General features: G+C 45.0%; 2 protein-coding genes across 5 annotated transcripts in view; one reads left to right on the plus strand and one right to left on the minus strand.

Annotated features, from left to right (window-relative positions):
• Positions 1–576: 576 nt before the first annotated feature.
• On the minus strand, positions 577–13,962 carry cep170ab (centrosomal protein 170Ab). 4 transcript variants are annotated; one of them, XM_047579609.1, is made up of 19 exons: positions 13,829–13,962; positions 12,155–12,300; positions 11,949–12,038; positions 11,112–11,190; positions 10,871–10,929; positions 10,349–10,520; positions 9,860–9,997; positions 9,313–9,735; positions 8,849–9,219; positions 8,637–8,759; positions 8,375–8,507; positions 6,731–8,200; positions 6,296–6,539; positions 6,000–6,108; positions 5,708–5,869; positions 4,952–5,040; positions 4,458–4,551; positions 3,557–3,608; positions 577–2,346 (listed from the first exon to the last, which is right to left on the minus strand). In XM_047579609.1, the coding sequence occupies exons 2-19, from the start codon at positions 12,257–12,259 to the stop codon at positions 2,084–2,086; spliced, it is 4,176 nt and encodes a 1,391-aa protein (XP_047435565.1). In that variant the 5' UTR covers positions 12,260–12,300; positions 13,829–13,962; the 3' UTR covers positions 577–2,083. The 4 variants fall into 4 exon arrangements, with proteins under 4 accessions (XP_047435565.1, XP_047435567.1, XP_047435566.1 ...); XM_047579611.1 differs by having other exon boundaries at positions 12,155–12,297; positions 13,829–13,926; XM_047579610.1 differs by having other exon boundaries at positions 12,155–12,297; positions 13,516–13,911.
• Positions 13,963–15,903: 1,941 nt separating this feature from the next.
• LOC125004742 (B-cell lymphoma/leukemia 11A-like) overlaps positions 15,904–27,602 on the plus strand; it is a 33,787-nt gene continuing 22,088 nt past the window's right edge. The window contains exons 1-2 of the mRNA XM_047579612.1: positions 15,904–16,380; positions 19,118–19,513. Coding sequence (XP_047435568.1) covers positions 16,326–16,380; positions 19,118–19,513 — 451 coding nt within the window. The 5' untranslated portion in view covers positions 15,904–16,325. The remainder of the gene's footprint in view (positions 16,381–19,117; positions 19,514–27,602) is intronic.

Below are 27,602 nucleotides of genomic sequence, written 5' to 3' on the forward strand. Positions count from 1 at the left end.
TCAGAAGGCCCATGTCCATTCTCTGATGAGTCTCAACTGTTTTGGAGGCACAAGGGAGACCTACACCATATAAAGAAGGTGGTCATGATGTTATGCCTAATGGGTGTAAGTCTCACTCACTGATTCCTCCGTCTAGAGATCATCTCCAGTCTCAGCATCTACATGAACTCTCCTTTGCTATCCCCTGGACCCTTTTCACCCCATCACTTCGACCGCTTTCATCCCCAACTTTCCTCTCTTACTAAGGTCAGTTGAAAAAATTGTAGTGATATCCATTCCACTCAGTAATTTCAAACTATTTTAAGGTGACTCTCCCTATACATTTGCAAATAATATTGCAAATAAAATTGCATTATAGTATAGTCACATAACATGAATGTAAAACTCTACATTCATGCAAATGCTTGGAAAAAAAAGTACACAGATCACATTCTAAGGACACAAAACTTTTGTAAACATAGTCAAAAATAGAATAATAGAAAATGCAAGTAGAAGTGTGAAGTGCTGTAAAGCGGTAAAATGCAAACCGTGTGCTACTGACATTAGACTTGATATAAAACAAGCACAGAGAGTAGCTCGTCATTATCATGCATTTTATTGGAAATGAGACAAACAATACACAGATATTGCAAGGTCAACATTTATCCTAACATCAATACAAAGAAAGGAAAAACTTCATACAAAACATCCAAACAAAAAAGAACTTCTGCTCAAAATGCTCAAACAGAATTCAAGACAAAGTATACAGAGAACAAAATGCAATTATTTGTCTTTATTAAAGTTGTTTTGGCTAAAATTTGATTCAACAGTTCAGATCAGGTTACATTCATGTGTAAACATTGGCATGAGGCAAGACATCGGAAAAACCTACTGTCATAACACGGTCCATCGTTCCATTGCATTGTTAATGATAGACTTGAGGACTGGGAGGTGATCCCTGTCTATGCTGGTTCAAACAGAACACTGTGAAAGTACTTGGAGAAACCATTCATCTACAGACAGCTGTTTTTTTTTTACCCTGCTTTTTTTTTTTTTTGTCAAAGACTTAAACATGATAAAGGTCTTTGGGGAACATCATGTCCTGGTCCCTTAGAGATTGATATTGACATGTATTATCTTTGAAATGTGCAAAGAAAGTGATTTCATCTCCTCCCATCCATCTCCTATACATTGCACCGTCCATTATCTCTAGCTGTAATGATTGTTTGATCCAGGGCACTTGTGACACAATACATTTGGAAGAGGAAAACCTTTTCTGGGAGCTACATTTGATTTTATAGTTTCTATTAACACTCAAAGTCTATCTTTGACACACTGGCTTGATATGACATCGGCACAAGGGAAAAAAAGGCATGGACGGAAGTTTAAAATCTTACTGTAATAAACATTTACACCGGTACATACTGTACACACCCAGGTCTTCTCCGAACCGATAAGCACCACGGCCGTTTCTGAAGGAAAGTCATATCTGAGACATTGCAAACAGGACAAAAAAATATTTATTTTGATAAATAATTCTGCGGCGGGATAGAGCGACCTTACCTGTCACACACTCATTTGTTTTTGACACCATTGCACCTTCCTAGTTTGGGTTTCTGCTTTGGCCTTAAATCTGAGTAGCTTTTGGGTCAGTCTCAAACATTTCAAGTTTAAGGTCATTTCTAACTTTCCTTTAAAACTAAAGCCAGTAACATGATAAGAAAAAGGGGTTTGGAAAGCTTTAATAGCACGACTTGAAAAGTTTTCTGATAATGAATAATAAGAATGAGCTGCAACACAAACACACTGATGGGTTACTGTATCTGATGCCATAGCTTTTTTTTATAAGCCTGGCATATAATACTGTAATGTATTATATAGTATATTTGTCATCCCAAGAGTTTCCCTTAGGCTTGTTGGACATACAGCCTCAACATGACTCAGTTTGACTGACAGAGAAGTCAGATTTTCCCATGGAAAAGGTGTCACTCTTCTTCCTTCATCTTGTCTAAAACCAAATCCAAACAAATCATTTAACCTTAGACCAATGTCTGCTCCAAGGGCTTCAGTATATGTCAGATATAAAGGATATACTCTGAAGTATTCACTTGTAGGATCTAGAGTTCTGCTGGGGCGCTGGGCCTCGCTCTCCCATGTCTGCATGGTCTGAGGACCCATGGTGTTCAGTGGACAGTCCTTCAGACCGGGAGGCTGACTGTGCGCCGGACGAAGCCTCAGCTCCAGGATGCAATGCTAACTCCCTCTGTCGAGCCCCGGGGCTGATCTTCTGGTCAGCCAGAGGACTGGTTATGCCTAAGGTGGTCAGGGCATCTAGGGTACCATCCGGGTCCACCATCATGTCAATTACTGCAACACGGAGCAGAACAAACATACAAAGTGAGTCACCACCAAACGTTGCACTAAAGTAACAAAATAGGAGTAGTGGAAGCTGGCAGCCAAAACAAACTCTCCCCACTCATAACAGCTCTGTTGAGATCTGATTTTACCCCAGTGATGATCTGCCAGGTCAAGCACATCATAAGGGTGGGTTTTATGAGGTGATATCAGGAGAGTAACAGTGATGTAGTCTTACATATCCTTGGAGTTTAAGTTGTTTACAACAAAATGGTTCTGATTGGCTGTGTGCAGAGGTATTTTTTCCTAAGTATCGATTGTAAAAAAACTCCATAATGAAATCCAAATGGCTCGTTACTTGATTCATATTCTGATAATAATTGAATCTGGCCATGCAAGACATTATCAGAAAAACAGCGCTGTCAGAATACAAAGGCCTTGAGTAACCATTTCAATTTGACTGGAGGAATTTTCATTTGGATTGACTGAACCTATTAATAACCAGATAACCACAACTGATGCAATTGTTTACCTGTAGTTGGAATAAATACATTTGCCTTTTTTGTTTTGCTATATTTGCGGAAGAAAAGACCCTCCACAGGTTGAAGACAAAACCACTTTGAGCATTTAAAAAAAAGTTCTGTTCTCACTGATGTTTTGTGCCCTGTAAGTTGTGACTGAATGGACATGGGCATGGCTTTCTGTGGTGTGTGGCAACAGGATGTTGTTAGTGGGGTCTTTGGCTCCTATGGGTTGAGGGGAGGCTCCTCTGTGGCTCATCCCACAGATACTTGATCAGTTTGGGATCCAGTGAATTTAGAGGCCAGGCCAAGACTGCACCTTGGTCACCTATGTGTCACCTATGTGACACCAACGTCAATGTCAGGTCTAAAAGTTTCCCAGCAGAACACTGAATTGTCACAAGATGGTCAGTGTTATTTCTCCTGTTATGTCAGGGGTCATAATGTTATGCTTGATCGGTGTACATTTGCTCCATGTGGGGGACCTTCTTTGTCTTTCTGTGAATTGAGTTCTATTCTGAGGGATGTTTTGTGCCACATATATCTAATCCAAACATTTTATCTAGCATCTAATGTCAGTCGGTTGAAGAAATGTTGTCCATGTGAACGCAGGCTGAGTCATAGTTCACCGTGGTTGCTCAATTGCGAAGACTTCCATCCGTTTTTGTTCTGAAAACTTATCAGAAGCATCAGACCCATACCTATCAGCTGTCTCTCCACTCTCTTCAGATCTTGAATGATGGTTGAAATCTCCTGTTAAGAGAACGTAAATAAAAAATGAGGACCGACCCAGTACGTGATTAAGTAAGTGAAAGCTCATGCACCGCGTAAATCAACTCGATTAATCTCCCCTTTGCTGCAGGAATAAGTTTGGAGCCGAGCCCTTTACTCAATGCTTTATGAGCCCTGTGACTTGTGCCACGGCCAGGCATATCTCTTCAGGAGTTCAGATGAGGCCAGAGTGGGTTAAGGGTGGAGATTTATGACACCGTCCCTGAGAGAGACAGAGGTTTTGTGGAGATAAGCTTGTAAGCCTTTCTTCTCCATTAAACAGCCATATTTGCTGGGATTTCTCCTCTAAAATAAACATTTGGATAGTAACAGAAAACACATGTGTCAGACTGAGGTGTCATTAATTTGATCCCTAAACAGCTGTAACAGTGTCAGTCCTCACTGAGATTGTTTGTAGTAGTACATAATAAGATATTGTGTGGTTTGCAGGTAGTTCATGCTTGAATTAATATCATTCAATGCAATGTTTTATGATTATTGATATAAATAAATTAACTATGGCTTTTTCAGTCTGTGCTCTATGCCCCAATACAAGTACCATTGTTTGGTGGCCTTATGAGAAATTCATCGTCAAACATAGTCATGATAAACACAAGCACAGACACAGACGCGTTAACTCTTTTTTTTCTCATGTCTTTTTTAATTTAAAGTATTTCACCCTGGGCCGAAGGTGGACTGACTCACCAACAAAATAATGACTGATATTGTCAGCCCCAGACCTGTGAGGCTTGTGCGGTTAGAAAATGTCACGTCTTGTCTTTTTCACAAGGCAGATAAAAGCAAAGTGTGACAAGAGAGCATGTCCATCACCTTGTTGGAGCTCTTGAGCAGTAAGGATTCGTGCTCCGCCTGCAGTTTGGTCTCGATCTCTTCCCATTTTCGTTCCTTATCCTTGAAGATCATCCTGGAGTTGTTGCAAAAAATAGATGAAAGTAAAAAAAAAAGAAAGAAAACGTAGAAATGTGCTTAATATAGGGCCTGATGGAAGTATTAGCTGACTGCTGAACTGATTTCATTGAACTACTGTCTTTAGACTGCGGGAGTGAAAACAGGCCCTGAGGTGTCATCCTAATGAGAAAAACATGCAGCTTGTGGGGCAGAGTGAACCTTTCTGATGTGCCACTCAAATGGTGCTAATTGGCCCAGTTTCAACATAAAACACAGAAGTCTCAACACACTGTATATTATGTTCACATGTTGACAATTATGTACTAATGTTGCTCTCATCTGAATACCAAATCAAATTAATATACACATATTACAGTAACAGACCAGTCTCTTCCGTGATGTGTTGCTGCGCTCACCTGATTTTGCAAGTTGTTTTGTCGACAGATTGACGTATCCTGGTCGAGAGTTGATTCACAGAAGCCAGTAGTAAACTGTCTAACACCGCCTGATGTATAGTGAAACAAAACAACAGATCAGTAACATACAGTGGCTGGAGAATGCACATAGATAGAGAGTCTACCTCAGCCTGTTAAATGGTGTTGTTAAAAGTAGCCTAAACATAGACTAAGTAACCAAGAAAGGGTTCTCCCTCATCAGCTTATCCGCTGGATTTGAACCTGCCACAGGAACTGTTTAAAATCTGTTGAGGTGTGACTATAGTTTGATGCACACAACTCCCTCTAGTGGCAGACTGAGGCACCAACTGAAAAGTTGATCTTTTGCGGTACAGTTGTTACACAAACCACAGGATATTTATGTGAACAGTAAACTACTGTCACAAATAACCAGCCCCGAAGTGGATGTAAAAACCTTTTTACAAACATGTGCACATCCGTTTTCAGATCACCATTTACAAGAAAACAAACTAATACACAGAAAACCAAGTGAAAAAACAAGTGCTGCAGCTATGAAGAGTTATGAAGTATGAGATGATATTTTAATTTTCTCAGACCAAATTTTATGCAAACTTTCAAAACATAGTTTCAGTCTTGGAGAAACCATTTGCAGTTTTGAAACATGGCTTGATATGAATCCCATATTAGCGCTGTATATTGAATACTTGTGCATATTGAGGTCTAAGTTGAAGCTTTAATACCGAAGCACAGACTCACATCGTCTCTGTTCCACGTCTGTCGGCGGATGGACCGTGAACTGTGACCATCAGAGGCACGGGGTCGAAGTTCCACAGACCGACCGTTGGTGCCTTGCATGTCACTGGGCTCTGTAGAGTGACCGCCCAGGTCCAAGCTGTCGTCAAATACACGTTCCTCCAACTAAAACAGGATTAAAAGAAAGAAACAAATGTGATTTTGGCCAATCATTAATCATCATGCATTTCATTAACATTAGGGTGAATTTGGACTGCAGCAAATAGTGGTTGCTTGTTTAATGTGATGACTGTACCAGAGCTCCAGGGTCAGTGGCTGCAGGGCTCACTGAGTCGATCTCTCCTGCCACATCATGAATCTCTCTGGCGAGCATGGCGAGGTCTTTGGCTAGATCTTGACTAATCCTGATGAACAAACACAGGCATTATATTGCTGTCTGAAGCCACATTTTCATCTTTTCAAATTTATTTTCCACGCATCACACTTGTAACGATCAAATTAAAAAAACGGAAACAAAAATAGACCTGAACTTCAAGGCGGGAGAAGTGAGGTTAGAATTGCTTTGTCATGACTCACTTATGACCTACGTACCTGGCTATTTCCTCACTGTGTGCTGTCCAGTCTCTCATATACTCATCCTGTTCCCTGGAGTGCTGCTTCAGGGCAGTCAGGCCTGCAGGATTAGGGGTTGCTGGAGCTGAACCTCCTAGCTGGGCTACCCGAGTAGAAGGGAACGCTCGCGTGTGACCCTGCTTCGATATGTGGCGATTGGAGCCGTATTCGTCCTCGGAGGTGGAGGCATACTCCACAGGCACGCGACGCCACCGAGTGCCAGCTGAAGAGGGAGCAGAGTTGGAATTTGAGGAGATGGCTTAAAAAGCAGGATGATATGTTCAGCTTCTCAGAAAGAGCTGGTTCTGGTCATTACAGGTAATGGTACAAAGCATCATTTAGAACATGACAAGGCTAGTATGTTTGACAAATATGATTTCAGATAAGATTTCCAAAGAAAGTAATTAAGCTTACATGCAGGTGTGACATTTCCATGTGTTCCTTTACTCTTGTCAGGCAGCTTGGAGGCGCTATTAGCTCTGGCTCTGGGTCCAGACATTGAAGTAACGTTGGAACCTCTCAGTCCTTGTCTGACGCCATAATCACCTGCAGCACTGCGGGCCCCCAGACATCTACTCCTCGTCACAGTAGCCTCAGAGTCACTCTGGGCAGATGGGGAGCCTACCCTAGGCCTCCTTGGCTGAGCCAAAGCTTCTATCCTGGACATTCCCCTTCTTGCCATCCCTGTCCTGGATGTGGAACTAGCAGTGGAGGCCTCTGATGCCACCGACATCCGGTCTAGATCAGCAGGTTCGGTGTCTGATGAATCCCCCAAGCGGGCCCGCCTCAGTATGGATGCCCTGGTGGGTCTGGGCTTGGGTACATTGGTGGTTTTACTGGGTGCAGAGGAGGCTGGTGCCTGGCTGATCTTAGCCCGACTAGATTTGGTGCTGGCCCCTACTGTTGTGCTGCCTGTCTGGGCTTTAGCATGTGAGCTTCTTGATTCTTGTGTGGACGTGGGCTGTGAATCGGAGAGAAGTGAGTTGGAGTTGACGTCATCATCGGTTAGGTCCAGGGAAGTCCAGTTACGGCTTTGTTGGGGTGGGCCAGATGTTCTGTTTTTGACCCTCCTCTCCTGAGTCTCCCTGCCTGCAGCGGGGCCTTTGCTGGATGAACACACTACTGTTCTCTCCTTTTGCTGTCCTATGAGGGTCCGGCGTTTCTGGACTACTTTCCTCGCTCCATCGGCCTGGCTTACTGTGCTTGTTGTGTCCACGTCCGACTCTGGTGACATGGAGCCTTCAATGGACTGGCTTGGAGGATCACCTTGGTCTGATACAGTGTTCTCCAGAAAGGCTGCCACAGCCTCTGAGTCTTTCTGCAGCGTGGTGGTGTCGATGCCGGCCTCCCTGCTCTGAGTTCTGCTGCTCGATACCGCATCTATACGCGGTATGAGCTCAATGGGCACGTTGGAGCTTGGTTTCTCCACAGTAAAACTCTCTTGCCTCAACAATGGTTTGCCGCTGCTTTCCCTAGCTTTCTCCTCTTCCTTTTTCCTCCTCCGTGCCTCCTCCATTCTCTTCTCCCCACTGGTCAATGGGCGAGGGGGGAGCTTCGTCAACACACCTGACTGACCTGACCTCCCACCACCACTGTCCTGTGACTTGGCAGGTGAGGAGCGACTGGGGCTGCCAGTGTGACTACCCACACCTCCAGTGCTGTGACCAGGAGGATTCACTCCTCTTGACGTCTTCACCTCCTGGTTTTCCTTCTCCTGTAGCTCAGTGTCCTGTTTCTCCCCCATATCTGTACGCAGGCCAGAGCCAGGGACCCTCCTACCTAGACTGAGCTCCTCTCCAGGCAACTGGGGAAGGGTTCTCCTCTTACGCTCTGTGTACCCAGAGGAGGCAAAGGACGCAGAGTGGCTGGATTCACTTATTTCAGCTGAAAGAAGGGAAAATCTTTTGTAAGTAACGTGAGTTCAGACTCAGCACTTCTCTTTGTGCTTTAACGAACTGCCAAGAAGTGTATCATTTATACTAGTGCTGAAAAATGAGCAGAGGCCTGCAAAAGAAGTTTCATCAACAACTATTCGTTGAAAAAGGCTAAACCAAATACCTCTGTCCTCTGTAACCATGGCGTGGCTGTCCCCTCCTGATCCCTCAGGGTCTGTCCTAATGTGGCTGGCAGCTAGAGTAGCCCACTGAGACACCCAACGAGGACCACCCACCATTAATTCCTCAGACAAGACCTAAACCAAGGTAACATGGCAGATGCAAGAGAAAATATGACAGTTAAACAGAAGAACGTGGCAAATGCTAATCTAAACCAACATACCATCAGTGGCTTGAATTTTGAGGAATTCAATATAAAAATGCACCTCTGTCTCCATGCGTCCAGGTTTTCCTCTGTCACCAGTGCCTTGTCTCTGGGAGGTAAGCCTCTCTCTTTGGTCAGCAACACTCAGCCGGGACACACACCCAGACTCATCCACACCAAACACCTGAAACACACACAAGTAAACAAGCACATGCATACATGAATGAAATGAATATAACAATGACTGAAGTGATTTCGTGTAACTTTCCTTACCTTGTCAATCAGTTTTCTGGCCTCTTCTTCCTCACGATCTCCATTTTCCACCTCAATGGTGTAAGTCCCTCTGTCACTGTAATCATCTCCATGGTGATAGCACTCGTCATGCGCATTCTGTTGATGTGGTGCCGAACCACGGCGCCTCTCCGTGAACCCACTTCCCACTTTGGGGTTTGAAGGCTTGCGGCGGCGTGCAGGACTGTCCTCCTCAGCGAAGAGTCCCTCGGGTACGTTGGCGCGACCTTCTCTGATCTTCATACCTGCACCACCCCAAAGTCCCCACGAACGCTCCTCCAGCGCTGCCGCTCTGCGCTGCTCTCCTAGTGCATTCTCAGAATCACTCTGTGTGCCGTCCTCATGTTTACTGCCTGTAAGCCAAAGAGGAAGGCAATGAGTCAGAAAAACTAAACACTACATGTCATAATGCATATTATATCATCCTACGCATCACATTCACACACCTTTAAGACTCCTAAGATGCACAGGTACATCGCTCTTCACACTTTCCCCATCATCCTCTGCAACTGTGTCCTTCAGAGCCAACGGCAGCTCATTCTGGGCCAGCCAGTCGGCAACTTTGACCTCCGCTGCTACCATGGCAGTCTGAAGTGGACTCAGCTCCTCCCCAACAGCTCTTTTAGGGCGTGGCCTGGTCTCTGGTCCAACCTTTGCAACTCGATCTTTCACAGTGACTTTACCTGATGCTCCAGGGTCAAACTCAATAGTGAAGGAGGCATGGCCGTGGGCTGGCTCTGCTGCAGCAGAACCAGTAGCGTCTTGTTCTTGTGAGGGCGGCTCTTTGGTTGGGATCTCAAAGTAGCTGGGCTCCTGATTAGAAGTGGTTTGCTGGGCAGACTTTGGCATCTCTGCACTTTTCTTGTTGTCTGTCAGTATAAGTGCAAATATACAGTGTATATTTAGCACTACAAAATTTACTGGATGCAAAGGATTTGTATTATAACTAAACCTATTAAATACAGGTAATTGGCAAATGTGTGAAAAATTCACCTGTTTCAACTTTTTCTCGCTTTCGCTCTGCGCTCTTCTCCTCAGGCCTCCCTGGTTGTTGGTCATGAGAATCTCCATCTCCCCACCAGGCAGGCTGGCCATAAAGGGGGGTACCCCTGTGCAACACTGCTATGTCCCCTGGTAAAACCAATCCCTTAGTTAGTGTCACTACTTAGGATAAAACACCTGCGTTTATCACAGCTAAAATGTTTGGATCAACTCGCAGAAACAAGGTGACAGAGGGAGAAGACTATCAAAGGGAACGTCCACATCATTTTCATCTTTCGCTGACAGCCTTTGACTGTCCACTTTGCAATAAAGTAACAATTAATGAGTCTGTTCTCAAATCACAATTTCCCAGTACCAAAGATGAGATCTTAAACTTGAAACCTGTTTGAACTTACTTTTGAGTCGAACCTGCCAATGTATTGTTTGAAGACCCAAGAATTCTTTAGCCTGCTGGTAAAATCTTTCGATTTTCTGGCTCACCTGTTGTCTTGTCGTCTGGCCTGCTGCCTTCGGGGGCCTTGGCAGCGGCCCCCTCACACACTGATGTTGCTGCTGCTGCCGCTACCTCGGAGGGTTTCACCTCGAGTTTGCATGGTTCTGCGTCTGGCGGTTTCTTCTGGTTCAGCTGAAGCTGGCTGCTGAACTTTTCATGCTGATAAATAAAGAGCACCAAGGCAAGTTTAAAGAAATAGATGCTAGAGTCATGAAACAAATGAAAATGCTTTCTGAATATTAATGCTGAAATTCGTCTAACACTTTGAGGGGAAATACGAAAGTTTCTGCAGCTACCAGGGCAGTTTGCTGTGATGAAAGAGCAGATTCATCAATCCTGAAATATATTTTTTTTCCCTGTTCAGCAGGACCCTTTCATCTCTATGACTAACATCTACCTCTCAGGCTTTTTTTTTAGAAAGTAATGAAAACCCATACATTATTTTTCTGGTTGTCCTGTTTTGAGCAAACATATTTACTTATTTTCCACTTCACAGAATGCGGCCTAACCTTGAGGGCCTCCTCAGGAATATGCATCTCTCCTCGAACCACGGTGAACAGGTTGGTATGTGAGGCAGGTTAAGGTAAAAGACAGGGGTGAGAAACGTGCACTGATAGTCTCATGTATTATGCAGCAGGCAGAGCAGTCACAGCTATTCAACAACAGATATAGTTACAGGCCTCGTGCAGTGGACTTGCGTTGTTTGTCACTGGGTTCAACCAATGATGCAAGAACATGTTCAAAGGATATCGTATCCAAACCTCAATTTGTCATCAATTTTCAGGGTGACGTAAATTTGCTCCTGTATTCGGACATCGTTGACAAACGTCTGCAAACAAATGCAAAAGACTGTGGTTAAGATCAAGACATGGGTGGTGAGATTGTGTACTGTTTTAAATGTACTGTTTGTGCAACAATGGTTCTTTGTGCGCACAGTGCTGAAAAACAACGATCAGTCACAAACTGTGTCTCGCTCCTTCACATCGTTTGTACCCGATTTAAAATCAAAAGCTATTTAGTGAACGTTGTATTAGGCAAAATAAAGATTCTTTTATATGAAGACCTGGACATTTGTAGATATACTCACACTCAGCTGAACAAGGAATAAAATTTGTATGTTTTGCAACAAAACCTGTGTAACATACTTGTGCTAAAACTGAAAAAGATATCTGTTCTTTATGTCGTTTGACAAAATGGTTTACTCAGGAAAAAGCAACAATATTGTATTTGCAAATAAATTAAGCTACTGTTAAAGAAAATTCAATCAATATTGCGTGCACTTAAATAACATTTGGGGGTCTGAGAGAAACAGATACAGATTATTAAACTGGAGCAACAGAAGCCAAGACTTCCTGGCTTGTACCATATAAGCCCCACCCCCAAAACTGTACAGTATATCCTACATTTCCCATGAAGCAACATCATACAACATCATCATCATCATCACTGCCTTAATCCTATAGTTTCCCACAACCCCAGAGGACATGGTTCAAAGTTCACGACATATTGACATACTTGTTACAGAAATTGATTTAAATAATCCCAGAGAGAGCCCTTAAACAACATGGGAATAAACAACAGACTTACCCCATTCAAGCTGCCAAGGTCTTTAACTTTATGCTCATCTGTGTTTGGCTCATAGTTGATTACAGCATGCTGTTTGTCCACACTGCGGGACTAAATCACACATAATCCAGTCAATCACTGTAATCCATGCTAATCTGAGTGCTTCAGGTGATAATCCTGCCAGATGAAGCTCGAGGCTTCTGCCTGAATGTACTGCAATACTTCACCTGCAGCATGAGCTCGCAGTCGTCCCTCCCCACGAAGATCATCTCCCTGGGGAGACGATGGCGTGTCCCCCCACCGCTCACCAGGAACCAGGAAGTCAGACTCATTTCTGCCTCACTAGGTCACCTTTGACCCTCAATGGATCCTGCTGAAAACAAGAAGAGGTGCAGACTTTGGCTGAGCGCTGTCCATCTAACGATGAAGCCATTGGTGAGTCATGTTTTGATCAGTGAAACAATAACAATGCCTAAGGGCTGAATGATGCTACCGCATATGTTTACAGCACAAATTACTTCAGCACCAGCGCGTGTGCTTTTGCACAGCTGCTATTTAAGTGATCACCTGAGGACACTGACATGCATACCACGCCATGTGGAAAAGTTAACACGAAGGAAAAACTACTCCACTACTAATCACCGTGTGAGAATGGAAAATAGGCCTTCTACTGGATTTACAACCAGAGCCAACTGGTCACCAAACCCACAAGCCAAGCCAATAAATAATAGGACTCATTATACACTGTTGAACAGGAAGGAAGAAGAAAACATGACATGGGGTAGAGAAAGACAATGATAATGATACATGCATTAGGGATGCTAATTAAATCAGATGAAACGCAGAAAGTCAGTCAGAGCCAGACACGCACAGCACACAAAGACCAGAAATAAGCAGGAAGTGAGAGAAAGACACAATGAATATAATAGCATCACCATCTCCGAGGAAAACAGCCACGTTTCCCATGATTCTCTCATATGATTTCCACGCAGTTGACAAAATCCCCATGCACATTTAACAACACAACAGCTCTTTTCACTGAAACAAACAGCTAGTCCTCCCTCTGCAGCAGCAGCATCGGCGCACGGGCCTTGCTGACTCACGCCCCGGAGGAGCCATAGGTGAATGTGTGGGATTTAATTACGCACACTTTGTCATAGCTGGGGCTCCAGTTGGAGCGTGAGTCCCAATATGACTTGACAGCACCCCCGTTCCCCGTGGAGGAGGACTAGACGGGCTTCACCCAGCCCAGCCACTGGCCTGCCTCCAAGTAGCCCACATTATCTCTTCAGGCGCTTGACCACGCACGGCTTCGTCCACTCTCGTCCACGAATCTCCTTTGCGAATGACAACACATGAAGTGAGCCTGCGAGCCGCGGCAGCTGATGGGCTGTAATCGGCCAATGACAGAGCCGGAAAATTAGCCCAGTTAGGCCGTGTCTCGGTCCGGCGTTTGTCATGGAGCCCTTTAACAAGGATACCACTCATAGAGAGGTATGCTGGGTTAAATCAACCTCCTGCCATACAAGAATCATTTACATTATAAAAGCCTGAGCTATAAATAAAGCTACAGCTACAGTGAGTTTACCGTTAATTGGCGACTTGTCATCTGAAGCGTACATTGATCCTTGTCGCTCTGAACATCGCTTTACCCTTTAAACCAAACACGGGCTAATTCAGGCAGATTTGCGAAAACAGCTATCACGTGTTTTTAAAGCGGACTGAAACGTCGTCCAGCCTGGTGATGTGCATCCAAGGATCTCGACCATTACGGACGACGTATGGGCTTGTCGCACAGACAGCGATGCTCATCTCATCGTCTCCATCCTTAACGCGGGGGACGCAGCCAGAGGCATCGGAGCAGGTCTGCTGTAAAACACAAACAGGTAAACGTGTCTCACCAGGTACCCTTCGGACAATCAGCATCCGACATGTAGAAGATCATGAACAGCGCTGCTGCTCCTGCAAGCCCGCTGCCCAGCCCAGATCTCCTTCAGCGCTACTGTGTCTTGGCCTCACGGTGGCGCTATGCGCCCATGAAGGAAGGGAAGGGAGAGGTTATGTAATACTGAGAGCAAACCGTGAGTGGCCTATAGTAGTCTGGTGACTGGATTTTGGATGACTCCAATTATGGGCTGGTACAAAATATTATTTTGTTTCTCTATATAGCGTGATAGTCAGCATATACATGTATTTAATGAGATTATAAAAGTCTAAAATAGAATCTATGTATTATATTTGGCCAAGAGGTATCATGTTTGTATCTGTGCTTTTAAAGGGGTTATGTAACAGTGTGTTTTGTGCGTATTTAAGTTGGACTTGGAGGGAAAACATCTGTGTAATTCTTTATTCTTAAACTCTCGATGAGTAGGCCACATTTGGATATACACGAGCTGTAATTTTGCATTCAAGGTCAATCTCAATTTAAAACGCTAGAGGGCGCCAAAGTATTGCACTTTGATGTAGGGGCAGGCAGTCATACAGACTAGTTGTTGAGAATCACGAGGCTAACAGCAAAAACGAGTAATCTAAAATAAAATGAATAATGAACGCAAATTAAAAATGAACAAAAGTGAACTTTTTTCAGAATACTTACACTTGAGTAAATAATTTATCTGTCTGTATTGTTGTTGTTTATTGGCCCTCATCTGTTGTTATCTTTTATGAGGCTATAATCTCATTGAGACTCGATTATTTAGTTTGTGATGCCGATATGAAACCAGATATTTCAATGAAAACATTTGATTTCACCCTCCACACTTGTCATTCTATGATTATCCACTGTAGGTCAATTATCCACTGCAGAAACACAGAAACCACAGAAACCCTACCCTCCACCCCTAGCTGACGTTGGTTGTTTTAACTGGACACCCTTTTGAGGTCCCATTACACTCTAATTATCCTTTAAAATGAAGGCACACTTCACTGATACTCTGTGGTCGATGCTGCCGCCCCCCCCCCTTTTTTTTCTTCTGCTATTATATAACATTTTACATTTATTCGTAGCATTATTGAAACTATAACACAGGTAGAAATACGTTTGTTTGAATGATGTTTCCATTTTATTTATTTATTTATTTATTTAATTTTTTATTCTGTTGCTGTGCACCCAGTTCTAAACAAGAGAGGGAAGAGGCCAATTAATTGATTAATATATATATATATTATCTATTATAAATCATATTAGAGGCCCGCATATTTAAGAAAAATCTAAATAAACATCACTTAAAACTGTGAACGTTATAGTTTATGCTGTAAAGAGACCAACGTCGTCCGCAGTGTTCGTTAATATCTCATTGAGTGAGGTTTTTAGTCTTTTGTAGCACCTATTCGAGACATTTTATTTACAGAGGTGTTTCTGCTCCTTCTACCTACCAGATAATATCCGAATTACCAGATTATTTGGTAGATGAAACGACGCGGACTCTTAATTGAAATGGTTTGTGTTTTCTTATTATATGTCTTTCAACAGGCTGTTTAAGCCGTGTGATTTTTTTTACTCTGATATTCACTGTTTGAAAGCTGATTAAAAACAAACAAACAAACAAACAAAAAACTGAGTAAGACATCGTCTGTGAGGCACATCTTCGGGTTCCTTTGCAGGAATAACATCAAAAAGGTGAAATGCAAAAATGGGTCTCAGCCTTAAATTCGTTCCAGTTTAAACAATAATAAAATGGCAACGTGTTGTAACGCTTTCTCTCTCCTTCGTGGTTTCATAAGACGGCATCCAGTCTGCTCTGTACATTTACATAAACGCTGCATATTCATATGAGCCTGAGTATAAACTCTAATAAACATGAATCTTTGCGCTGGGTATTTCCTCCTCTACATCCCTGCCACATGCGTTCTTCGGTTCATGCGATTCTCCTGCTGGTCTCGGTGGACATCTCTCTCTCTCTCTTCTCTCTCTCTCTCTCTCTCTCTCTCTCTCTCTCTCTCTTAGCCCAGCCCCCTTGATCCCCTTCGTCCATTGGTGTCTTTGGGGTCTCTCTCTCTTTTTTTTCTCCCTCTTGCATAGGTAGTCCATAATGACTGTCCATTGGTTTTATTATGCCTTGTCCCCCTCCCACTGGCCGGCTTCGCCCTGCCCATGTTTTGTATGTCTCAGTTCGTCCACCGCCTGACGTTCAAGTTCGCAGGAACGTCACGTCCGCACTTGAACTTGCAGCTCAGGGGGGCTTCACCGTACCCCCATCACTCTCTCTTTGCGAAAAAGTCATGAAGAGCTCCGCACAGCCCGCAGCGCGCAACGCCTCAGCCTCTGTATGATCCGCAGCTCCCCTTTTTTTCAGTTTGGATGTCAGGCGCATCAATGAAGATATTTCATTTGGAGTCTACCTTGTAGGAACGGATTTCCCAATGTGAACTCAGCTGAAAAGCCGCCACTAAATCGACATGTCTCGCCGCAAGCAAGGCAAACCCCAGCACTTGAGCAAACGGGAGTTTTCGCGTAAGTGAAGATTAATCACATTTTGTCTATTTCTGTCTCTCAGCGACCCACCTTTTGATTTGTTTTTATTTTGTTTTTTTTTGTTGTTGTTGTTTTTTTGCGTTGAGGGCAACTTCCTAGGAGGATTTTTAATAGGCAGGATAGAGCCACGGACCCACCGCTGTCCGGAGCGAAATTACAAAATGCAAACATATCCAAGACCACTGCGGGTTATCTCTAAACTGGTGGTGGCGAAACCGGTGAAAGTTTTCAAACAACGTGACAGGGAGCTTCAACTTATGTTAGTTAACGCGTTGTATAACGCAGCCTTCAAGGTTTCTCTCGCCATTAAAGGGCATGAGCTTTATGGTCGGAGACCTTTGCCTATATGAAGGCAGCGCAGTCCCACCACTGCTGCTGTCCACTGCTAAGTTTCCAAGTGTAGATTGTGAAACCGCCACCACTACAGCCTGTCTTGTTTTTTTTATTATTATTATTATTCTAACAATGTATTTACAGAGGTTTGAGCTGGTTTGGACACGGGGAAGTGGTGTTTACATATCCACTTGTCCACAGCGCAGAGACCTCGTGTGCGTTACCTAGAAGGAATGCTGGTTCTTTGCAACAAATTCCTCCCGGCTGATGTTTAAACAGTGCGTATTCATTAAGCCGTGGGTTATCTTGTGTCATTAACAGATATCCGACGCATAAATACACACGGATCTCCGTGCGCGATACTGTTCTGCGACCACGGAGGAGAAAAGGAGGAAAGTCGTTTTACGCGCGCCTGTGGAAAAAACGCAGGTCATTGATTCAGAACGAACGGCAGGGTTTTTATTTCTCACTGCAGAGGCACATTTACGTTTGTAGGAGAATTATTCCCCAGCATTCGTCGGATGACAGCAGGGACTGCTTTATCAATACGCTCTCCGCGCGCCAGTGAATGTGGAGACGTCTCCAGATCTCCACGTTGCTTTAGTGGGAGTTTAAGTTGGAGATTAAAGGCGAAAAGGTGTTTCATTTGGCCTTAGTTCTTCATGTAGGAAACGCTTCTCTGCTTCATGTCCCCATTTCGATCGAAACCAATTATGCTCTTTCAACATGTATGCCTTCATTTGTGGGATAACTGTCTAAAGGTTTGCCAGTGGGGGGCGCAATGCGATTGTACTCCTATAGGCTACTTGTGAACTTGAACTTGATCCACTTTATCCCTTTGCTGTTTGACCAAGCCATGGTTTCAGCTAAAATAAGTGATTGTATATTTTATGTCCCTTGTAATGCTAATTTTAATTATTATTATTGTTTTCTCCGAGGGACTAAAATAACAAATTCACAGATAATTGAGCTATGAAGACATTTAAATACAGGAACAAGATGCATCTTTTTTCATGAAGCTATTTACAAACATAAAAATAAATGCATGTATTTTTTATTTTATTTTACACTGTCAGATGATTCATTTATGGCCAATATAAATTCTACATTTGGCATATTCGGTGTGTTTTTATATCTGGTCACATTATTAATTTGATCACGTAATTTGAATACTGCGTAAGAACACTTATCATAATTGGGCTTTGTGGCCTTATCATAAGCTGTCATGTAGCAAATAAATGCTATTTGACATATCTATAGTCAGAGAGACTACTTGATATTTTGATATATTGAATATTGATTTTCAGTTGAAAATGAAAAAAAAATAAATAAATAAGGGAGTGAGTGTGGGGAAAAAAATGAAATTGTTATTCTACTGTTATTTTAGTGGGTCATGATCATCAAAAATGGCAAACTAAGAGGCCTAATGATTTTCCTGAAACAGACCTGCTGCTGTAGCCCAGTGGGAAACACTGGCCTAAACTACTTTAAATTCTGGCGCAGTGAGATGTCTGAAAAAGGGATTATATTTTAGTTTTCAAAGTTATTCACATCGCTCTTCCTCTGCATCAAAATGAGATTATTTGGTTTGAAGAAAATCTTTCCACCCATCCCAACCTCGCACACCTTGCCTATGTCCAAGGCATAAGCTGGTTAAGATAAGCCCCAGTAAAATAGCCGCGAATTCCCTCATCTTTAATGCAGTTGAACATACAGGTAACAGGGTCTATCTTGCATAGTCCCTCACCGCCTTCTCATCTGACCCGATATAGAATTAAAGGTTGAACCAGCGGCAAGAATTCATCACATCTTATCTCAACATCCCAGTCGGGGCGCCCAATGTCGTTTACCATGTAGCTAGATTACTTCTTTTAAAATGCTCTATCCCTCTCTGTCTCTCTGTCTCTCCCTCTCCTCTCTCGTCTCTCTCTCTGTCGGTACTTCAGGGACCTACTCCACATCCAACCCCTCAATGTCTAACCTTGGTTCACGAGATCCCAGCACTTTTAACGAAATGGGGTCCAATCATCTTGAACTCAAATTAGAATCTATTTTTTGATTCTCAGAGGTGTTAGGTTCATTAAAAAAGTGAGATTGGCAGCACAATAAAGAGGGTCAAGCAACTTAATCGTTTGACTGCCGCCTGCAAGCTGAACATGTCAGTCCTTATCGAAGCAGTCTGTGTGCTCCTTTCCCTTTTTTTTTTTTTAAAGAAAACGTTGTATATTTTTTTTAACACCCTGACCTTATTCTTTCACGTGTCTGTAAGAATGTGTGGCAGCATTGTGATCTAGGCCTTTCCACTGTGCCTCTTGACGCATTTGTTTACCGCCTTCGCGCAACTGCTCTGTTTGACGTTATCACTTTCTTGTGTGCTTTCCAGCTGAGCCGCTCTCGGGCATTTTACCAGAAGAAGACTCTCAGGACTCCCCCAGGCTGGGAGTGGCTCAGGGCGAGCCCCTTAAAGGGGACCAGGACCTGCTGACCTGCGGCCAGTGCCACTCCCGCTTCCCCCTGGCAGACATTCTGCTGTTCATCGAACACAAGCGGAGGCAGTGTCACGGAAGCCTCTGCGCGGACAAACCCCTGGACAGGCCGCCGTCCTCCCCGCTCGCCTCGCCCCTCTCCACGTCATCCTCACACTCGCGAACCCACCATCAGCCTCACCCACGGAGGGTGCGGCAACCTGTGGAGGTGGCCGTTCAGGTGTCGCCGCAGGACGAGGATTGTTTATCTGCGCCCATGCAAGGAATAATCCCCAAGCAGGAGAATATCACAGGTAAACACCCCGGGAGCTTAAAATGGCTGCCATGCACGAGTAAACAGATGAGCAGAGAGAGGGGGAGAGAGAGGAAAAAGTGTGACGTACGTGAGTCTTTAAGGTCTAGAGGTGTGTGTTGAGTGGGCCTCAGAGGAGAACAAATGCGCTCTCCGATTTTCTTGGTGTCGCCGCCTGTAGTGGGGATGCATCCAATCTGCATAACCAGGGTGTGAAATATCTGCTGCTACATTTAGGAGCTGTGAATTCTCCCTAGTTGAGTCATGAACCCACATGAAGACCAGCCGTCCTAAAAATGATTGTGAGAAAAGGAAACGTTCTCAGACAGTGAAAAATACACTCTCGCACACACACACGGACAAAGAAACAGATTAAGACAGAGAGAGAGAGAGAGAGAGAGAGCGCGAAAGAAGACACGGATTTCTCTTGGTCTGCTGCTGCATCACAGATGTGCTCAGATCCTGTGGACTCCAAGCTCTCTCTCATGTGGTGATGAGAGATGTATCGCCATCCCTCCCTGTCTTATTACACTGCCATATCTCTTGTACCCTCAAATATGCGCCTGCGAAGGCTCACTCTGATGCTAAAATTAAAAAGAGATAGAAGAGAATGTAATTACGCTGATCTGTCAAGGAAGAAGTGTTTATTTGAGGAAATCTGCGGCCACTAATTGTCAGTGTTTTCCTTGATTTGAGTAATTAAGGACTTCTTAAGGCGGCTGGTTGGTTTGTTGGTTGTCCACGGGGGCTAAATGAGGCTGTAGTGAAAACATGAGTTGCTGTGCAAACAAGCATGGGTCCCTCGTGACTGGTTTTATGGAGTGGGGTTTGATTCTGACCAGCCCATTTGAATGTTCATTCATTTCCTTCAACAGATCCGATAGCGTGTGCCAGATTGCGCTGATTGTCTGGGCAGTTGTGATTTAATTTGAAGCCAATTCAGGCTAAATGCATAGAGAGTAGCACTCAATAAAGTGCTGTGCTCTACAGTATTAGTCAGTGCTAGAGCTTTGCAGATGCCTTTGTAAAGGGCTACTGTTATTTGCTCTCTCCGTTAGTTGGCCCGCTGTCATACAGAATGGCCACTGTTCATTAGTGTGCAGTTTGCTAAACATCTGCGCACGCATACGCGCGAAAGACATGCACACACGTGTCCTCGCAAACACACACTCGTGCACATCTGAAATGCCTCCTGGCCCTGTCAGCTGTTCGAACATGCTTTTCTTTTCTCATTTGGATCATCATGCAGCGGCGTTCACATGATATCATAAGGTCATTGTGAGCAGAGTTTTATTTATAGGCCTTTTGTCACTGGACATTGTGTAATAGTCCGGATTTGCTTGGGTTAATATGTGGAGCGAGGCGGTGTCCTGTTGTAACACCTCATAGGATTCCATTTCATCAGAACCGAAAAGGGAGAAGAGTTTTCAGCCGATTCAGCTACACATCCGTCACATACTATACGCATATAAGGCGGCCTCCCCCCGCTCGCGTTTTCTTCGGCCAAGATTGATGTATCCAGACTGGCAGTGCCAGCGCGCCACCCCATACTCCATATGCTAGCTGCCATGTTCTCTCCCGCTGCTCAGTTAGAGGGTGACACTGAGCTGAGGCATCTCAGTACACAGAGTCACTACGCCTCCCTTATGTCCAGTCCGCCGCAGTGGCGTGTAAGTGTGACCGTTAAACATTTTCTATATCTGCAAACACTCAATTGTATTGGATGCATGTCCATATGGGTGGTGGTCTATAAAGGCAGGGGCTCAGACTAGGAAGCTGCTGCAGTTGAGGGAGTTCACACACTGAACGACTGAAGGTGGGGGAAATGGGGAAAGGGAGCGAAAGGAGGAGTTTGGGGGGTGGGGTGGGGGTGGGGGGGTTAGTCTGCAATAGACCCGGGACTAGAGATGTGCCTCTCGGTCTCTGTCTGGGGACAGCTGAGGCCGTCTGGGAGTCTCACGACTGCAGCTGGGGTCGGGGTCTGCAGTCTGGAGCTCTGGGCCGTTAGGAGAGGGCCGAGCAGCCCGCGTACCGTCATTTGCATGATAAACAAATTAAGATATGCATAGGGGCATCGTAGCTTGTCTACAGATTATGGATGGCCCAGAAAAAGAGCAGATGATGGTTTCTCAAACAAACTATGTAACTGGACTGTAAAACTGCATTTATCTCATAGGGCACACTTAATACTACAGAGGCGTTCTGGTGAAGTGGATTCATCGCTTTTACTTACATTCACATTTATTACTACACGGACTAAATGTGATGGTTATCATGGCGATAAATGATTGCTCTGGTCTGCCTACACTGAATAATCGGAGCAAGATGTTTTTATGATTTAGGATACACACCACTGTATATCGCCGTCTTCATGTCCTATATACCATAATTAGTGCTTTTTACAAATCATTTGTCTTCGCTAGATTTTATGAGTAGGTGCCACATGTTTTTTTTTTTTTTTTTTACCCTTGCAATGCTAAATTATCCTGCCCTGCATTTATCTGTCCCAGCATTAGCACCTCTTGCATTCTCGCCAGTGTAGCCACGTGTGTTAATGAGGCCATTGTAGCCGTGCAAATCGACCACCATCCCACACTCTCGCTTCCCTTCTAGCGCACAGCCTCCATTGTAACCTGGATTCCGAATCGATACTAAGTCAATTATGGCAGCCACCTTTCCCCCTTTCCCTCATTGAGGAGGAAAACATTCTAACAGAAGAGGAGTATTTCTTCCAACACCACTCCGCGGCTGTAGTGCGCCTTCCAGCTGCAGCTTGCCTGTCTTGTTCCTCCCTGTGTGCTGTGGAGACAAAGGTATTTAGCAGGCTACGTATTGGCGCCGTGCCACCTTTCTCCACCCCCCAATCACATACATATACACACTGGGTATATTCTGTCAGGCAGAACTGGGGGGCTGGGCAGTGTGTGGCGAGTGTGTGTGAGAGGCTCCGTGCTAGTGATATCTTTTCCTCTGTCCAGTGTGCATGCAGGCATATGGGTCACTGTTCAGTGTAAACGGGGTGCCTTTGTTCCGGTGATCACTTTAATTGATAGTGAAAAGGCACAGATGCACACTGCTGTTATTATCAGACACCGGCTAATATTTTAACAGAAGCACTCCATTGTCTGTTAAAATTGAGTGTAATTTGATCCTACAGACGCTCTTGTGCTCTGATAAAAATCAGTCCTATTTTTGGCAGCGGGCTCCGCTAAGTTTTAATGAAGGTGAACAGAAATGGTTTTAAGGATAAATTTTTCATAGCGCACCTCTTTTTTTTTTTTTTTTTGTATTCTGCAGCCAAGCTCCAAACACCCACAAATGTTGTCGGTGGAGATTCGTCGGCCTTTGTTGTTGGATTTAGTGTTAGTGGCTGCGTTTTGGGTGCCGAGTCCCAGCGAGTGTTTACATCTCGAGTGGGGCTGAGCGGCGTGAATCTAATGTACTGTACGTGCATATGCGTGCATTCAGTGGTTTTAACCACTTAAACAGTTTATAGTTGTGTGTGTGTGTGTGAGAGAGAGAGAGAGAGAGAAAGGGAGAAAGTGTGTGTGTGTGTGTGTTGCTGTTTGTTAAAGCTTTACTAGGCTGGGTGTGCAGGCTGAACATGAAAGAGTCTTTGACTTGGCAAGCCTCGCCCGAGGACACCCCTCCGCGGACCATGCCAGGCCATACTTGGCACACAGCGGTGGGCCCGAGGGACAGGCTGGGCCTTAATTTGTGTGCGTGTAGAAGGGATGTGTATCTGATTTGCGAGTTTAGCAGGCAAAACGTATGGCGAGGTGGTGTGTACGACTCACAACTGGGCTGCGCGTGTGTGTACTTAACGGTAGGTATGCAGTAGAGTGTGTGTGTGTGTGTGTGTGTGTGATGTCCTTGGGGGCTCCTGGCTTGGGCTTCCTGTGTCTCTGTTTGTCTTCTAACAACCCCAGCGCCACAGCCTCGGGCCATTCAGGTGGAGGCTAGTTGAAGTATGCACGCACACACACAGGCTCACACCAACATGCGGAGGAGCACACAAAAAAAGAGGCTCACACAAACGTGTGGACGCACCCGCAAATGTGCACAGGCGCGCACCTGTTTTCTCAACGCAACAGCGCACCCCCCTCTTTTGCAGATGCGCACACACACACACGTATAGTGTAAATCCCCTCCTGTGAACCCGTGTTTTGTCTGTAATGAAAGTGTTGTGGCAGAGGCCCCATGATGTGTTGTGAGTTGATGAGATCTGTCAGAAACATATGATCCTTATTTCAGCCCCCTCCCTTCGCCTCCCTTTCCCTCTCGCTCCTCTTGTACTCTCCCCTGTCCTTTTCTCTTCTTCTCCCTCTCCCGGCCACGCTCTCCCTCCACGCATCGCTCCAGTAGTTCGTCTCGAGGGGCTGGAACTGAAAGTTTTGGCTACATTAGCGTGTCTGCACCTCTTAAAAGGCTTCCAACATCCACTCTAGAGCTCATTCTCACTCTCACAGATTTGGCTGCAGATCGAGTCAGACACAAACACAGACATTCACACACACAGACATTCACACACACACACACACACACACACACACACACACACACACACACACTGACACACTGCCTTTCTATCCCCTTTACCTGCTGTCAGACCAAACTATACGACAGAAACAGCCTTGTTTGTCTACAGCCACGTCACGCTGGATGAGAAGGTATCCTCGGAAATAAGCGCGTCCTGCCGCTGTCCTGTCAATAGCAAGGCAGGCAGTCGCATCACGGGGGTCAGGGGTCACCTGACAGCGTCAGGGCCTGTCATGCCAGCCGCCGGCTTCACCACCTGCAGGTTAATGACTTTATTTTTAGACAGAACAGAAACTGAGAAGAAAAAGTGTCTTTGATACAGCTGTAGCTCAGGAAGTGGCAGATCAAATCAGAAGTGTTATTTTAGGAAGTTTGGTGTGAGAATGGGAGCAGATTGTGACGAGGTAACTTTGATGTTTTCGCAAAGAAATCGACCCCATTTTTGTCATTATCCTGCAAGTCTTCATTTAGATCACTGAGACTGGTCTGGATTTTATTGTTTTATCTATCCAAGAGTCTGTATCACCACACACAGAATGTCACCTCGACCTGTGCTGTATCTATTGTGACTCTAGTGTTTAAGGCTGCGGTTGTTGCTTTGTCTTTCTCACACCCAAGCTGATAATGCTGAGGCCATGGGAGAGCTGCAGTGACGAGGGCATCGCGTTAGTCTGGACCCGCTGATCCTAGTCACTATCTGCCCCTGTAGTGTTCCTTACTCCGCTCTCTGGACGGCCACTGCGCTGCACTCGCCCTGTCAGAATTGTGTGTCTTTGGGGGTGTGCGAGCCTATTTGTATCTTTTGTATGTGGGTGGGTGGTCGTCTACAGCTGCGTCTCGCCCGCCTTATCTCAAGCAGAGATATGGGACAGAGAGGGCCCCTCTGTCAGACAGTACACTTGTGAAAACTCTCAGTCCTCTGGTTGTGTGTGTTTGTGTGTGTGTCTGAAAGTGTTGTCCGTGTACATGCAAAGCATGTCTCCTGCTGCAGCTTTTCATAAATGTATACTAATAGCTTGCCTCGTTCCTCTGGGGATTTTATGTTCAAATGTTCACCGGCTTCCTAATAGCTCAACTTAACTGTACATTTGATCTCAGATTCAGATCCCATATCCTTTTTTTAAAATGATGATCAGAAGTTAACGACTTCATTCATTTTTGAGAGCTCTAATTAGTCATTCGATTCACTCAAGGCTGCATGGTCACATTGGTGTACTGCAGTTTGTTTTGGACAAAAGCATGCAGACACAAGCTGCCACCAAAAATGAGACTGACACACTGGCACACACGGCGATCACTTATGCACGGATGCATGCACATACACACCTCCACTCCTTCCCTCACACCAGACTGACCTGCAGCCCTGACTCCACACACACACACACACGCACTAATAAATGCACACTCCTGTCCCAGGCACCCTTTACTTTTGCAGGCTGAATCTCACTGATAACATGCTGGCGCCCTCATTTAAATTTGAAGCGCTTCTTTAATCTTCAAAGGCCTGATTGCTTTATGAATATGCATGGACTGAGCTGACTCTCAGTTCATTACCTTGTTGTAAATTCTAATGACCATTAGGGCCCTGCGCGGTAATTGCCAATTGTTTTGCATTTTTGATTAGCCCATTACCGGAGCGCATTCTGAGCATGTCTGCCCTGCCTGCCTGCCAGGCCGCGGCAAGAACCGGAGGGAGGGAGAGCGAGATGAAAAAAAAAATAAAGGGAGAGTGTGCAAAGGGAAGCTATAGTGCGAAGAGCAGCGAAACACAGTTTAGGCAATGTAAATTTCGAAGCTTGGCTCTAAATGTTGTGTGTGGACTGGTGAGCTACAAAGACGAGAGCAAAAGACGAAAGGAATGTAGAAGTGGTTGTTCCCTAAACTCTGTCCGGCTTGTTCCTGTGGACCTTGAGTGCAAGAGCGTGTACCTGGCTGCATTTATGTCAGTATGTGTATTTGTTGACTGTGTGTGAACGTCTGCTTGACTGTGGGTACATAGTTTGCGTGCAGTTTGGTGAGGAGGATGGGGCGGGTGGTGTGCTGGGAGATTCTGGTAGTGCTTTCCCAATGTGCGGCGTGTCTGGGACTTATGAAAGATTGATGGTTCCCAGCAGAATGGCATCACCCTGCTACAACTTGATAACATCTAATGGATAATTTAGCGCTCTAAAACCTGCAGGCCGGTCCCCCTCTCTTAAGAGGTTGGAGAGGACGGCAGCCGCTGTGGCTCTTTGCTGGAGAGATATGTGAGGACAAGCAGAAAGACAGGGAGGACACAAAGTGCATAAGTGTTTGTGTCACCGTGACGTGAGTGCCTGGAGTGAGTTTTTGATGCTGAGGCTTGATTAGCCAGCTCCTGTCACAGTAGTTAGCCAGGAAACCCGCTCCTTGCCCCCTTACCTGCATGCATCTTAACTTGTAAATATTCCTGTAATCCTTTTTATCTTTACCTGCTCAGGAACTCATTTCAAGAAATTGTCCAGCACTGGTAAGGTGGATGTAAAGCAAAAAGCTGTTTCAGTTTCTATAATTGTACATGGATCAACATTACTGCCATCCATTAAAAAAAAAAAAGAAACAAACAAAAAAAAACACAAAATAAATGCATGGAAAACAGCACGTTGTGGAAAACCAGATTGCATCTGTATAATAGACTACCCAGATAATTAAGAGTCATAAATGTGGCAGCATCCTTGTGTGAACAAGGATTCCCTCTTTCTCTGCCCCCTTTCTCTCTGTCATGCACCATTCATAATCTCCATAGTGTTTACATAGAGCTCGGAGGCCTACTGTCAGTCTCTTATTCCCAGACTATTAAGCTGTTGACAGTTTGGTTAATCGTCCCACAGTTTGACCTAAGGGGTATCAGAGAAGGGGTCAGTGGAGTCCATCTCCTAGGTGTGGAGAGAAAGTGACATGCATGTGCGTGCTCCTCTTCACTCCGTGGCGTGTCTTCGTGTCAGGAGTTCGTCTCTTTACAACTGATGCGGGGGATCTGTCAGTCTTTTGCTGTAGTATTTGGAGGGGCCAGAAAAAAAAATGAGGGGATTGTCCAGCTGGGGATCGGCTAGTGTGAGTAGTTAGTCAGAGTTAGCTGGCAGGCTGGTCTATGTCCAGCCTGTGGGTGTTCATACTCACACACGCATGGGCAGAGACTGCAGCAGCAGCAGCAGCAGCAGCAGCAGAGCCCGCTATGGCCAAAGGAGTCTCAAGCAGACAGCATGATAGATGGCTTTGTTAAAGGGTCCCAGGGTGTCCCCTGAACTTGAAGCACTCTGTTTATCTTGAATAGGAGCAGCACAGAGTGTTGGGGGGCAGTGAGGAGGAGGAGGAGGAGGAGGAGGAGGAGGAGGAGGAGGAGGAGGAGCAGGACAGCGAGAAAAGGAATGATATAGCTTTCAGGGGAAGGGAGAGAAAGGGAGTGGAGAAAGAGGGAGAGTCTGTATCGAGCAGGCCTGGATGGGGGGTTGGGGAGGTTAAGGGGGGGTCGTGAGCAGGCACGGCTGCTGAAGAGAGAGGAGGGATAGAGGGGGATGGGGCGGCTCTCCTAG

Source organism: Mugil cephalus, chromosome 2, assembly GCF_022458985.1.
Source record: "Mugil cephalus isolate CIBA_MC_2020 chromosome 2, CIBA_Mcephalus_1.1, whole genome shotgun sequence".
Taxonomy (NCBI): Eukaryota; Metazoa; Chordata; class Actinopteri; order Mugiliformes; family Mugilidae; genus Mugil; species Mugil cephalus.